Below are 15,975 nucleotides of genomic sequence, written 5' to 3' on the forward strand. Positions count from 1 at the left end.
AAGTTACATGTAGAAATGTTTTTTGACCCTTGTTTTGTTTTGTTTTTTACATTTTGAAATTCAGATTTCTTCCCCTTCCTTCTCTCTCCCTCATCTCTGAGGGGTACATAGTATGATATAGGTTATGCCTATCTTTCACATAATACATATCTATATATTGCTCATGTCAAGACAGACATATCACACATACAAGAAAAATCTCATGATGGAAATAAAGTGAAAGATGGCAGGCTTTGATCTGCACTCAGACTCTAACAGTTCCTTCTTTGGCTGTGGATAGCATTTTCTTCATGAGTCCCTTTTGGTTATCTTTAAGGATTGCTTTGCTGATAATGGCTTAATCCTTCACAGTAGATCATTGTATAGTATTTCTGTTACTATATACATTGCTCTCCTGGTTCTGCTCACTTCACTATACATCAGTTCATATAAATCTTTCCAGATTTTTCTAAACTCATCCTGTTCATCATTCCTTATGGCCCAATAATATTCCATTACAACCATATACCACAACTTGTTCATCCATTCCCCAAGTGATAGATAATTCCTCAATTTCCAATTCTTTGCCACTACAAAAAGAACTGCTAAAAATATTTTGTTACAGGTAGGTCCTTTTCCCTTAAATCTGATCTCTGGGATACAGTCCCAGTAGTGGTATATTGCTGGATCAAAGGGTATGAATAGTTTTATGGCCTTTTGAGCCTGGTTCCATATTGCTCTCCAGAATAGTTGTATCCATTCACAGTTCTACCAGCAATTGTATTAGTGTCCCAATTTTCTCTCATCTCCTCCAATATTTATTATTTTTCTTTTTGGTCATATTAGGGAAACTGATAGGTATGAGGTGGTATATCAGAGTTGTTTTAATTTTCAATTTTCAAATCAATAACCTCTTACTAATTTCAGAAATGTTTGTTTTATCTAGCCAATCAGAAATGTTATTCAAACAGAGATTAAATGTTATTTTTATCTAGTCAATCCATCTAGTATTAGGTACTTAGGCATCTAAATGATCCTGGCAGATGAGAATCTATGCTCTTTGGAAAGGATGGAGATTTATAGTTTGACCTGGCAACCTAGCTCTTTCTCTGTCTCTGTCTCTCAGTCACTCACACATCAGACCTGTGATTTCATTGAGAACTCCCAGTCCACACTGGAAGACACCCATTAGCAATGCAGATCTGTTCCTGTTCTGAAACTTCAGATTTTTGGAGAGTTACATAGAGTAAGGGTGTAAAAACTAAACTGAACCACATTCCTAGAGGAACAGAATAACTTAGAAAATCATGAATTAACATTATGTACATTGTATTGTTATTTATTTTGTTAAACATTCCTCAACATTTTAATTGGTTCTGCCACTGGTGAGTTTTGCCACATGTTTGACACCTCTGGCCTAACAAGGTGAGAGTTTAGATGACTTACCTAGGATAGCTAATACAGCCAGCATGGATTAGAAGCAGGATTTGAATTCAATTCTTTCTGACTGGAAGCTAGCTATCCACTAACCCCATGCTAACTCTCTTTATATTTCTTATTGTCAGTAAGTACATTTTTCTTTTTAACTAACCATAACTCTTATTGCTGCCTTTTTCCTTTTCCATTTCCAGAAGACACAGCAGAACAATTGTTTACTTGTTTACCCATTTAATTGTTTGCTCATACTCTGCAGAAGAGTACGTCATACATTTGGATGTTATAAAATTATCCCTCACCTTTCAGGATAAATAATCTCAGTTCCTTTAGTCTTTCCTAATGTTTAGCTCTCCATGATTATTTTCAAAGTCCCATGTCAGTTCCTTTTCCTGCCAGTTTCAGTCTTATTCTCTGCTATGCATAAGACGCTATGGTTTCTAACATTTTGGAGAGCATCCAAGATTCATCTTTGAAATGACAGACATTTGGCATGGTCTCAGGGTCATTGTTATCCACTGAGACAAAATCGTGCCTTTTGTGTTTCCTTCCTTTGAGGACTTTCTTTGTTCTGTTTAGATCAGTGCAATTGATTCCACAATTATTAAACACTTACTGTGCACAAAATATCATGCTGGTGCCAAGGAAAACTAGTTTTCCAACCTTCCAAGATTGCTTTGCTTTGAATTATGACCCTGATTTTAAAGCCTAGCCCTAACCAGGACCATCTCCTCAGTCAGGCAACATTGGCTGCCTTGAGTTATGTATTCTTTACTCCATTATCCATGCAACTGGTAAAAATGATCCATTTAAGTGTTAGTCTTAGATCCAGGATGTACTTAAGCCAGCTCCAAACAGTTCTGTAGAACCAATTGTTAAAATTTCAATGTGAGCATTTATTCCTCAGAAATCTGCAAAGGACAGACTTGGGCTTGACTTATTGTTTAATTGACTGGCTAGGCTAAGGTTCAAGCTCTAAATCTACAATTTTATGATCTACCTCCCTATAATGTCCATCCTTTGGCCCTACTAATTCTTCCCACTGGGGAAATGAAAATGGTATCTAATCATTCTCACACATAACAATCCTTCATATACTTGAAAGTAGATCTAATATCTTCCACTAATCTCTGCTTATCCAGGCTAAAATCCCCAGTTCTTTTGACCTATTTTTAGATGCCAAGTTTTTTTATTCTCCTTGTATTCCTGGTGGCCCTCTTCTGGTCACACACCATTTAATCAATGTTCTTCTAAAAATGTTTGGCCCAGAACACTGAGGGACTATAAACCTCTCTCAACTAGGCTTCTATTAAAGTAGTATAGGGTTGTTTTGTTTGTTTGTTTGTTTAAACCCTTACCTTCTGTTTAAGTATTGGTTCCAAGGCAGAAAAATAGTAAGGGCTAGGCAATAGGGGTAAGGTGGATTGCCCAGGGTCCCTCAGCTGGGAAGTATCTGAGCTCAAATGTGAACCCAGGACCTCCTGTCCTATTGGGCCACCTAGCTGCCCCTGATATGGTGCTTTCAGTTTGCTAAAATCCTCAGATCTTTTTCACTATTCAATCTCTCTTCTCTTCTCTCTCTCATTAGATTTTCATTGTTATTCAAATATCTAGAACTTAATATGTGTTTAATAAATGCTAATTGCCTGGCTGATGGGATCTTTTTGGATTCTGATTTTCTCATCTAATTATTTGACTGTTGCTCTAAGTTTCATGTCATCCATAAGTCTGACAAATATGCCATCCAGGAAGACGTAAGCTCTTCGAGGGCAAGGACTATTTCCTTTTTTGTATTTCTGTCCCTGGTACCTGGTACATGCTCATATATGTGAATGAATCTATGATCTCCCATCACCAGTGATGCTGGGGGCTATCCATCCCTGCCTGACCCTCCTCTGCTACTCTTGTACTTGGCTTCCCATAAGCTTACCACAGGAGATCCACCTGACATGCCCTTGGACTTAGATTTCTCCTATCATTACAAAGATACCCATGGAGTTAATAATATTAATATTAATAATAATAGCCAACACTTACATAGTGCTTACTCTGTGCCAGGCACTGTGTTAAGAGTTTTATAGTATTATCTTATTTGATCCTCCCAACATCCTTCAGGGTAGGTGCTGCTATTATCCCCATTTTACAGATGAAGAAAGTGAGGCAAAAAGAGGTTAGGTAACTTGCCCAGGGTCACACAGTTATTACATATCTGAGATCATATTTGAACTCGGGTCTTTCTTGCTCCATACTCAGCACTTTAACCACTGCACCATATAGCTGGGCTAGATGACAGACTATCCATCAATTAATCTTCACTTGATTTTGCTTATATGTTTATTTGATGTCATCCTTTACTCCATTCCTCCTTCATGACTTCTTATTTTGAGGTGTTGCACTTATCATGGATCTCTCTACTGTCCATTTCCAAATCTTTAGAAACCATATTTTTCTATGATTTCCAGCCAAAGAACACCAGAAAAATATTGGCATTAAAAAGATGGACCTTTGTTTCAGGGAAGTTTACAGTTATTAAAAGAATTTTGCAATCTCCCCAAGCAGCATACCCTCCTTTGCCTCTTCAAAGTAGGTGCCCAATAAAATATTGTTGAATTTGTTTAATTGATTATGTCTTCTTCAGCCAGTCAATCAACAAATATTTATTAAGCATTTATTATGTGTTGAAGATAGAAATATAATAGTGAGATATACAAGTCATTGATAAAAATGAACAGAAAAAGGTGAGGTAAAGAATTCTGAGCACTGGAGACATTCCTCCAGACTGAGATGAATCCATTAATCAGCACTGATACAATTACTCAGGCAGTTACAGTACATCCACATGTAACTGCCATATCTCTCCATTCTGTTCTCAAGAATATCATGTTTGTCAAACTCCTCACTGAAATTTAACTATATGCATTCTGATGATCTACTTATATATGTTGAGGAATCTACTCTCATTTTTAAAAAATCAAGACATCTGTCTCCAATTCTAGATTCCATATCACCTGCATTAATTTTTTATTAAATTAAAAATTTTCAATTAAAAAACTATTTTCTCTCCCTCTCATCTCCCACTTTACTCTCTCCACACCCACACACAGACTCACACTCACACTCTGGAAAAAAGAGAAATAAAACTCTTGTAACAGATGTACATTGTTATGCAAATAAATTCCTCCACTGGTTAGAAAACATATGTTTTATTCTGTGATTTGAGTCCATCACCTCTCTGGTCAGAAGTAGTAGTATGCTTTGTCAGGCCTCAGGAGTCATGATTGTGAATTGTGTTAATTGGAATTCTTAGGACTTTCTAAGTTGTTAGTGTTTACAGTGTTATTTTTGTAACATTATTCCTTGTTCTGCTTTCATACAGGTCTTTCAGGTTTCTTTAAAACCACATTTCTTATAGCATAATAGTATTCCTGGTCCTTCCTGTGAAGATGACATATTTTGTCCCTTAGGGACTGAAATTCCAGAGCAAAATCTGAATAGCCTATGGCAACACTGCATAAATGTTTGTGGTAAAATATTCCCACCATTATCAAAGGCGAGAATTCATTTGTTTTTATATGATTTTGATCCTATGATAAAGGCAGAAGTCTGACTTTCTTATTATTTCTCTTAATGTTTAGGAAAGGCATTTTTCAATTTGCTTTTNATTTGAGTCCATCACCTCTCTGGTCAGAAGTAGTAGTATGCTTTGTCAGGCCTCAGGAGTCATGATTGTGAATTGTGTTAATTGGAATTCTTAGGACTTTCTAAGTTGTTAGTGTTTACAGTGTTATTTTTGTAACATTATTCCTTGTTCTGCTTTCATACAGGTCTTTCAGGTTTCTTTAAAACCACATTTCTTATAGCATAATAGTATTCCTGGTCCTTCCTGTGAAGATGACATATTTTGTCCCTTAGGGACTGAAATTCCAGAGCAAAATCTGAATAGCCTATGGCAACACTGCATAAATGTTTGTGGTAAAATATTCCCACCATTATCAAAGGCGAGAATTCATTTGTTTTTATATGATTTTGATCCTATGATAAAGGCAGAAGTCTGACTTTCTTATTATTTCTCTTAATGTTTAGGAAAGGCATTTTTCAATTTGCTTTTAACAAATAAGCTCTTAGTATATTTTATAGAAATTCATGTCTAAATTGAATTATATTTATATGCCATAGTTTATTCAGCTAGTCCCTAATTGATGAGACCCTCCTTAGCTTCCAGTTCTTTGCTGCTATGAAAAGAGCTACTATTTGGGAACATAGGAGTCCTTTTCCTATTTCTGTGATTTCTTTGGTATCTCCAGGTCAAAGGATATGCATAGTTTAGTGCCATTTGGTACATAGTTGTAAAATGCTTTCCAGAATATATGGACTAATATATGCCACACACTTTAATTTTGATTCTTGACATCATGGATTTGGGCTTCCATATGATTCTTTGAAGGTCAAATACAAGTCAGTTGTGTTAACTCAGAAGTCTCTTCAGAGGGTTTTTGGTTTTATTCAGGGTGGAGGGGTGTGCAGACAGTGAAAGGAGGGGGAAGTGTAAAACTTTACGCAGAATAAGTCTCTTCTACATAGATATTAAGCAATATGATCTTAAGATTAATTGCCTGGAAATGAGAACATGATATTTCAGTTATCAGCATTTGTAGAATCTTTGTAGGCATCTCAGGTTGAATAGAAAAGTGAGAAAGGTAATACCTGTAGCTACTGGAGAGGCATCTTCTAACATGAAGTTACGTAACAAGGGGTTTAGGAATGTGAAGTGCTGAGGGTCCTGCCTGGAGTAGCAAGGACCAGGAGTCCTTTCATTCCTCATCTTGGTGAGAAAGAAGAAGAGGAGAAACATGCCTTGGCATAACCCTCTCTTTATTGGAGGGGTTAAAGTCTCTGCCTATTGAAACAGGAGACATTGATTCCCAGGGAGCATAGTAGGGACATGATAACCCCCAGGTGTTCTGTTCTGAGACAGAAGGAACTCTGCTCATTTTACTTTGCAGGTGGCCAGGGTGCTGTGGTGGTACTACTTCTCCAAACTGATAGAATTCATGGACACGATTTTCTTTGTTCTGAGGAAGAAAACCAGTCAGATTACTTTTCTCCACGTGTACCATCATACATCTATGTTTAACATCTGGTGGTGTGTTCTGAACTGGATACCATGTGGACAAAGTAAGGACTTGGTCATTCTTTCACTTCTGAATAAATGTGCCCCAGGACCCTAAAGGTGCAGGTTTTGGTTGTGCAGCATCAGTGTCAGCTGCAAGAGCAGAGGTGGAAATCCTCCATCCCCTGGCCCCAAGGACTCACAAGTCTTGATTCTGGCTTCTAGGTCTACAGGACTGGTAAAATCAGGAATGATTTCTCTTAGTGTAAATGTTTTTCTTAAACTTTGCAAAGCATCAGAAGCTTTTAGAGGACACTCATTCTTGCACATTTCCATTTAGTTAGTGTAACGCCAGTGGTCACACACACCAGTCTCCATGATCACAGATAATGATGTGATTGACATTAGGCTATTCCATTCAATGCCTTGCTTTTTTCTGTATCCTCAAAAAAGGAAGTTACTTCTGCAATCTAATATCAAGATTCAGAAACATATCCAGTATTTGAAAATGAAGAGTGGAAGGTAAAGCAGGGTGGGTGAGTCAGCGAGGTGGCTCAATGGATCGAGAGCCAGGCCTAAAGACAGGAGGTCCTGGATTCAAATCTTGTTTCATATACTTCTTAGCTGTGTGACCCTGGGCAAGTCACTTAACCCCCATTGCTTAGTCCTTATGACTCTTCTGCCTTGGAACCAATACACAGTATTGACTCTAAGACAGAAGGTAAGGGTTTAATTTAAAAAAAAAAAAAAGAATGGAAGAAAAACCAGAGTGGGCAAAATTTATATCAGATGGTCTGACCAGAGGATTGGGACTCTGTGTTGATACTCTTACTTAAAATCCCAAGAACATGTAAATTATATTTCACCCATTAATGACAAAAAATTCAAATTAAAACCAGTGTGAAGAAGAAAATGAAGTTCTCTGGCATCTCTCCCAGAAGAATTTTAGTCCAGGTTTTCAATTACTAACAGAAGAAGGCAGACTACTAGAATGTCCAAAGGATAATGAACAAGTTTGATTGTTTTATTCATCAGTGCACATATTTCCCAATTTTAAAAACATATCTGAAACAACGGCTATACCCACAGACTCCTGGTTAGTGTTAAAAGAATATTTTACAAATGAAAAATTATATACAGGGTTGAATAATATGAGAATGCAATTCAGTAGCTGCTCATTTGCTTTTTAATGAAGGTGAGAGGAACTCAGGTGAGTGAAAAATTTTTTAACTTAACTCTCCCGACTGTACTATCCACTGTCCCAAAATGAAAATCGGCATCTGTATTTTTGTGAAAGTAAAAGTAGTAGTTTATCCAATGATATGTTCAATTGACCAACATTTTAATGAGGCAAATGTAGAATGTCATTGAAACTGCATTCATCAGAAGAGTCCTGCCTCATGAAGCTAACTAGCTATGAGACCCTGGGTGAGCCAGTGAATCTCTCAGCTTCAGTCTCCTAATCTCTAAAATGGAGATAATAATACCTATATTACTTGCCCCACAACATTGTTCTGCAGATCAAGTGCAATCACATATGAAAAGCACAATGTAACCTTCAAGCTAACATAAATAGCATTTTACACATCTGCTTCTCTGTATATCAAGTAGGTAAAAGGCCTAAGGTTTGGCAGATGATTTTACAAAATTGCTTTCTACTGTTTTGAGTGGATAATTCCACTTGGAGGGATAAAATAAATTGTCATCATTATTTGATATAAGTAGACAAATGGGATGAAGGGGCAGGTTTTTCACTTTTAGCTTCAACATAGTAGAGATGAGGACAAAGCAAAGAAATGCAGGAATTCTAGAGTGGGCAGCAAAATCTGCCCCATCACATCTCCCACCCCATTTTGCCATATTATTTAAAATTACCTGTCTCTGCTTAGCAGATAAATTGATATCCTGATGTCCCAGGGAAGTTTTTAAAGATTGGGTGATCTGGGGGCAACTGGGTGGCTCAGTGGATTGAGAGCCAGGCCTTAGAGATGGGAGGTCCTGGGTTCGAATCTGGCCTCAGATGCTTCCTAGCTATGTGACGCTGGACAAGTCACTTAACTCCCATTGTCTAGCCCTTACCGCTCTTCTGCCTAGGAACCAATACAAAGTACTGACTCTTAAGACAGAAGATAAGGGTTTAAAAAAGGAAAAGATTGAGTGATTATATTATGGCAAGGTAGCCATGCAACAGCCTTCTCTAAAACATAAATGGTTGCGACAGGTACGTCTTCCACTAAACTTTAATACAGGTACATATTTGCACACTGGACAAACTGTAGCAAGGATTTAATGTACATATTCAGAGTTGAGCCCACTGCTTGTGAGCATCTCAGGCAGTCATCAAATTACTACCCAAAAGAACTAAAAAACATAGATGAGCTTTTGACAGTATTAAGCAACAACTCAAATGTTTTCATTCATTCACTCATAGGATCTTAGAATCATAAACCCAGAGCTGGAATGGACCTCAGAAGCCAACTAGTCCAATGCTCTCATTTTCCATTCTCTTCTCTGCCCATCAAATATTAAGCACCTACCGCATAGAAGGTACTGTGCTAGAGCAATAGCTAAGATAAATAAGACTCCATATTTCCCTTAAGAAGTTTACAGTTTAGTAGGGAAAATACAGCATGTGGGGGGCGGAAACCCTATAAAAAAATAAAATGTAAGGTCCAAAAAGGGTTAGTATTAAGTAAGCACTATGAGGTTTCTTGGGAAGAAATGAACCTTTTTAGATAGGGGAACACCAGGGAAGGTTTTAATAGAAGAGTTGGAATATAATTTGAAATTTGGATAGGTAGGGCTCAAAGGCAAAGATGCAATCAAGACATCATAGCCTATATTGTCAGTTAGGCATTAAGCATTTATTTATGGGTTTGCATCAGATACCCTGTTTTATATCCTCATATCCAGATGGTAGATACTCATATGTGTCTGCAGATTGGTGATAGTCAGATTAATTGCAATCCAGGAGTATGTGTCATCTTCATTACTGTAATAATCACAAACCAGGGACACTTATGGTAACTACAGCCTTTCTGGAAAAAAACAGAAAACTTGCCGTTTCAGCCCTTCCAACAATAAACTGGCCCTGAATACTGATAGTAATGTTATAGCCAGTCTAGAGTAGAGTACTTATCATTAGACAGTGACATCAGAATTACTTAATGATTTCTATCTACTATGCATAGAAAAGAACTTTTTAAAAAACAAACAAGAGTTGTATTTTGGTATCAATAGACTTGATCATGGTTTCTAAAAGAGTCGTTCTCTTACTGTTTTTCACAGGTTTTTTTGGACCAACACTGAACAGTTTTATCCACATTCTCATGTACTCCTATTATGGACTTTCAGTGATTCCATCCATGCACAAGTATCTGTGGTGGAAGAAGTACCTCACACAGGCACAACTGGTACATTAACTTTTTTCAGCTTTTTTCCCCTTTTATAGCCATGTGATAACATCCACATACTTTCATGGGAGGGGGAAGATACCCTAGATATGTCTGTCCTGATAGAAGCTCATAAGTTTGATGGTTAACATTTTAAAGAACTCATCCTTGTATATTAAAGTATCCTTTGGGCATGTAGGTAGCAGAGCAAGGTGGGTTGGCTGCCACTTTGAAATACATTAAGAAGTTCCTCATTGCATGAAGTTATAAAACCTTAGAATATTAGGGCTCAAAGGAACCATGGAGAACTTTTACCATGAACCATTCCCCTCATTTTATAGATTGGGAACCTAACACTCAGAGATGTGCAGTCACTGGCCAAGGCCAAATAGCTAAGTACTGGCAGAGCTAGCCCTGGGGACCAAGTCTCCTGACTCTTGAACCAATATATTCTTTCAGTTACATGGTATTGCTTCTCTAGGAGAACTTTCAAATTTATTTATAAGCTAAAGTCTTCTTCTTTCTCTAAATTAGTTAATTAGAATATTCATTCAGTATAATAGGAGCTGGAGGAAATCATAGTCTCTTTGGGAAGAAAAGGGAGAAAAGACTTTGATGTCATCAATTTAAGGGGTTCCTAGTTTATAAAGGACTCTTCCAATGCCCACTGATACATTCTCTACAATGGATTAGTCTTAGAGATTTGCTTGGGGGCATTAAGGGGTAATTCATCTGCAATCAAAGGCAAGATTTTAACCTGGTTCTTTGACTCTGAAAGCAGCTATCTTTTCCCTGTCATACATAAATAGACAAATGAGATAAAACAGAAGTCTGTGACACTCAAAGAATCATAGCCCAGAGGGGTAGCACAAGCAGTTAAATGGCCCTGCTAGGATTTGAACCCAGGTCTTCAATTTTAAATCCAAGAGCAGCTAGGTAACACAGTGGAGAGAGTGCCAGGCCTGGAGCAAAGAAGGATCTGTGTTCAAATATGGCCTCAGACACTTCCTACCTGTGTGACCCTGGGCAAGTGACATAACCCCCCATTGCCTATTGCTATTCTTAGCCCTTGCTATTCTTAGAGTTGTTACTAAGATAGAAAGTAAGAGCTTTTAAAAAAATGTAAACGTAGAATTCTTTCCCCTTTACAACATAACCTCCCAAAACATAGTTATGTATGATATATTTACTTATATATTATAGAAATATTCTATCTAGGATAAAAGACTTTCTATTGAAATTATTTTGATGTTTCTTGCTATACTCCACAAAATTTAGGGAACAAGTTTCATGATATCAAAGCAGATTTTATTTGACTCAAAAGCCAATTCATCCATAGGTATGATTTTTATGTGATTCTTACAGATCCAGTTTGTACTGACCATATCACACACCCTGAGTGCAGTTGTGATACCCTGTGGCTTTCCTTTTGGCTGTCTCATCTTTCAGTCTTCCTACATGCTCACATTAGTCATCTTATTCTTAAATTTTTATGTTCGGGTGAGTCAAAGATAAGTATTTACAGATGAATAAGCAATATGTTATCTATTTTATAGATTTCTATATCTTGATATCATGTTTGTACTATTCAGAATCTGAAATCTGAGAGTGATTGATGTCACATATATTTGAGCCTGGTCTAGGAAATCTCATGTGCAAAAATAAATAACAACAAAAAAGACAAGTTCTGTACATGACTTTTTAAAAAAATCTTGCTGTTATGATACCAGAGTTGGAAGAAATACTTTTCAAATTATTGAGGGAGAAAAGGTCATGTTTGCCTTTTCCTTATCAAATGGTTATAAAAATGAACTATACCCAGAAAAGGAGATGGATTCAATATGTAATATCATAACAACTCCATTATTTAAGAACTGGTAAAAAATAACAACAACAAAGTATAGACCATAGGTAGATGAGATTTTAAATTGCTCTATTTTTGTGGGAATGGAGGAAAAGGAGAAAACATTAGAAAAAAGATAGACTTGACATATAAAACAATTTTTGAAATTGTATTTGACTGTTGTCTCTTTCTATAGAGAAGCAAAGAATTCCTTCTTATTTTCTACTTGTATTTGCTGAAATTAATCCATAATAGTTTTAGCCAAATCATAGACAGAGAAACCCTTTGACACAGTTTCTCAGCCCTTTATTCCTGAAATGGGCTAGGTAAACTTGCCTTTGAATGGAAGCTACAAAAGATAAGAATCCTGTGAGACTGTCTAGGGATGATGCAGACAAAATAGGTCAAGTTGCCAAAGAGCATGTCAGAGGGAGCTAAGAGAGTCATTCACTTTGCTACTTTATGACCAGGAACAAAGAGGAGCAGACGACAACCCAGTAATGAATGGAACTGGGTGCTCTGACTCAAATTAGATCAGAGCCTTTTGTGAATGGCTTTTATGATTTCTATGCCAGCCTGAGTTTTCTTTCTAGCGACTAGCTTAAGACAGTTCCTTTGCTCAGCTTTTGCAGGTGGAGCTCTGGTATTTTAGTGAGGTAGTAGGAAAATGGCACAAGCCAGTGATGGTTTGAACCAAAACTCTGGGTCCTCAACAGCATTTCATTATAAAACAGTATGTCCCTCTGTAACCAGGCATTCAGTCATGCTTGCATTGATCTCCTTGGGTCCAAAGACCTGGTTACACTTACTTGAAAGATAATTACTGCAGTAATAGTCACATTAGAGACACATAGTCTAGTATAGATAGAGCAGGTGAAATAAGGAAGCTTTTATTGGAAACTGTGCAACTACTTCACTACCTGATTTCCATGTATTAGTAGAGCTCAGAAGATACTCTAGCCTTGGACTAGGGAAATTCTATATTCAATGGCCAGCATTTATTAAGCATTTATCAAATTTTAGGCACTATCAAATTTTAGGTCCTGGGAATTGGGAGACAAAAATTCCTGGACCTTAAGGAGCTTACATTTTTTTAGTGAGAAACAATAGGTATTGTTAAATGGAATTAGCTCAAGCCCATTCATAGTTACAACTCTAGCCACCAGAGATAATGTCATCCCAACCTCCCTTACTGGGGAGGGGAGATGAGTTACCCACACGTGACAATAAGTAACAAATCAAGAACTAGGGACTGCCCTTGGGCAGTCCCAATCAGTGTAGAGGCTGCCATTTGTCCACTTGAATTAGAGGAAGACCCACAGGAAGTGACAAAAGGACACTCTCTCTTCAAGTATGTTGGTTACTTCCTGGTGAGGCAGTTCTGGCCTTGAACTTGGTGCTGAAGGATCTCTGCTGAGACCTCAGGCAGCTTCTACTCTGAATTGTCACGTGGGTAAGTTAGGCTGACTTCCTTGGGCCTACCTTGGCATTTCTAGACTCTCTACCTTAAGTAGGCTTCTTGCCTCTCTGATTGCTAAGGCCTTGTGGCTTGTAGCCTAGTTTAATTAGCCTTTTAACCCTTTCTCCATCCGGGCCTCTGCAGGTCTGGACTAGCCTCTCCCTCTCTCTATTTCCCTGCCTTCTACCTTCCTAATTGTAAATAAACTACCATAAAACCCATCCTGACTTGGGTCTATTTTAATTATGTAATCAATCTGAATTATTGATTCCCAGCAACCACATCTTAAAATATATATCTATATAATATCTAATTTCTAAATATTACAGTATGCGGATAAGTAAATACAAAACATGTACAATGAGTATATACATGGTGATTTGAGCAGAAGAGGAGACACTAAGTGCAAGTGAGGGGAATCAGGAAAGGTCTCTGTAGGAGATGGCTATTGAGCTGAGCCTTGAAAGGAGCTAGGAGTTCTAAGTGGAGGTGAAGAAAAAAAGCCCCCCTGTGCTTGTTGAGCAATCTGTGCAAATGAAGGAAGGCAGAAAACAGACACTTGTGCACAGAGAACAGAAATTAAGCCAATTTGATTTAGAAAATTTTGTGAGTGAAAGGCTATAGTGTGCAAGGAGCCTGGTAAGGAAAAGATCCATTGGAGCCATATTGTGAAGTGACGACAATACAGCACTTGAAAAAGTTTAAGGAGTGCTGGTGGGGGTGTGTGTGTGACAGTAATTAAAAAAAAAATAAAAGCTCTCACTGAAATACTGTTTTTTTTTTCTTCCTAATCTGTATATCCAACAGACATACCGGAAAAAGCCTCTCACACAAGAATCAAAAGAGAAGCTTGCAGGAAAAGAAGTCACAAATGGTTTTCCCAAAGTTCATTTCATTGCAGCTAATGGAGTTGGGGACAAGAAAGCCCAGTGAAAATAGTAAAGAGAACAACACACAACAGAACCTAAGAAATTCTTTTGTTTTGAAACAAAAACTGAGTTGAAATAGTTCTTTAAGTTTTAGTACAAACTGACATCTGTTGTTTATAAATCATTTGTACCAAAAATGTATTATTAATTCATTGCTATTAGGTTTAACATATTTACTAAATGCTTTAGTCAAAGGTTAACCACTGAGATGATGCTGGAAATTTTAAATCTTAATGTTAAGGAAAAAAAAAACTTCCCAAGTGCCCTCCTGTCCCCATATATTTCTTTTTATGATGCCTTATATACTGTTTCCCAAGTAAACCCAAAGAACACTGAGTGTTTTCATGGTAAACCTTTAAATTTAAAAAAAAGTTAGTGTTTTGTTTAGATTGTTTAGATTAACATATTTAAACTACAATGTTGATTATCTTCCAGGACTAGGCAGTAAACACCCATGGATAGAGTGGTCAATCCATTGGGCTCCATAAAGCAGAAATCTCTAAGAAATCATTTAAAAAAGAATGTGGAACAAGGAAAGAAAGGAATCTAGCAGAATGTCTTTCTTTCCAAAGCTACAGTCTACTTTGTCTCACATGCTCTAATTACTTCTTCCAAAAAGAATCTTAGTGAACTATAGTTCATTTATTTTAGTGCACTTCTTTCATTTTGAAAATTAGCTTTACTAAAAGAGAAAACATGCACTGCCAAATCCTCGTAACCTCAGAGACTTTGGCTAGGAATCTGACTGTTCAGAAATTCATGGGAGTCCTTGGCCCTTTTAAACTGCCATCATCATATCAGGCTTCCTGATTAAGCCTTTAGTTTAGTTAAGTGGGACAGCCTGCTCAGTACCAAAAGTATCCTCTGATTCTGGTCTTCCACTGTTCCTCTCTCTATGCAATGCCTAGAGTCCAGTTTTCTCTTCTGTTGGGTTGTATGCATCACTGACGCTTGTTTTGAAATCTGAATCAACTCAGCAATGGAGTCCAGACAGAAATGGATTTTTTTTGGTGCTTATTTTGGACTTTGTTGGAAACATGGCAATAGTCGCCTTATACCATCCTCTGAAAGCTATTTACATTTTTGAGATTAGAAAGAAAGAAGTGGGCAATAGGATATGTTACTATAAAAGAATTCCCATAGTAAATAGCAGGTGAGTAATGAGCCAAAGGCCAGCTGAGCAAATGAGAACTTCTCTGTGCTGGCATTGCTCTATTTAATGGGACCCAACCTTAAAAGCAGAGGAAAGTCCTAATGAGAATTTCCCTCATTCCCTGGAGGAATCTTGAAATTTAACTTAATATACTATGATACTATCCTGAGATTGGAAATAGGAGGATATTACTAGAAGATTTGATGGAGATTAATTTCTCGCCTGCAGAATTAGAATGGGCAGCTTTATAACTTCATCCTTTCACCCCCACTTAGGCTTACTACAGATGTTTCTCATTTAATATCTTTTAAAAATGCTTTTCAGCTCATCTTGTTGGCACCAGTTGCCACAGAAAAGTATTTAATGGGTACCTTTCCATCATCTGCTTTCCACCTTTTCCACCCATCCTTAAGATCGTTTTTTAAAAAATAACCCTTACTTTCTGTCTTAGTAACAACTCTAAGACAGAAGGGCAAGGGCTAAGCAATTGGGGTTAAGTGACTTGCTCAGGGTCACAAAGCTGGGAAGTGTCTGAGGCCAGATTCGAACCCAAGTCCTTCTGACTCCATGCCTGACCCTCTAGCCACTGTATCACCTAGCTGCCCCTCCTAATAACTTTTAAATTATTTTCCTTAAAAAAATTGTAATCACCCTTGATTTCTTATTCATTCACACT

The 15,975-nt window shown here is 37.3% G+C and overlaps 1 protein-coding gene across 1 annotated transcript in view; it reads left to right on the forward strand.

Moving 5' to 3' along the window:
* The window catches only part of ELOVL2 (ELOVL fatty acid elongase 2), a 102,164-nt gene extending 87,479 nt beyond the window's left edge, over positions 1-14,685 (forward strand). Inside the window, exons 7-10 of the mRNA XM_044667746.1 lie at positions 6,417-6,588; positions 9,812-9,936; positions 11,281-11,415; positions 14,025-14,685. Of these exons, the coding sequence (XP_044523681.1) occupies positions 6,417-6,588; positions 9,812-9,936; positions 11,281-11,415; positions 14,025-14,150 (558 nt within the window). The 3' untranslated portion in view covers positions 14,151-14,685. The remainder of the gene's footprint in view (positions 1-6,416; positions 6,589-9,811; positions 9,937-11,280; positions 11,416-14,024) is intronic.
* The last annotated feature ends 1,290 nt before the right edge of the window (positions 14,686-15,975 follow it).

This window comes from Gracilinanus agilis, chromosome 1 (genome assembly GCF_016433145.1).
Source record: "Gracilinanus agilis isolate LMUSP501 chromosome 1, AgileGrace, whole genome shotgun sequence".
NCBI lineage: Eukaryota > Metazoa > Chordata > Mammalia > Didelphimorphia > Didelphidae > Gracilinanus > Gracilinanus agilis.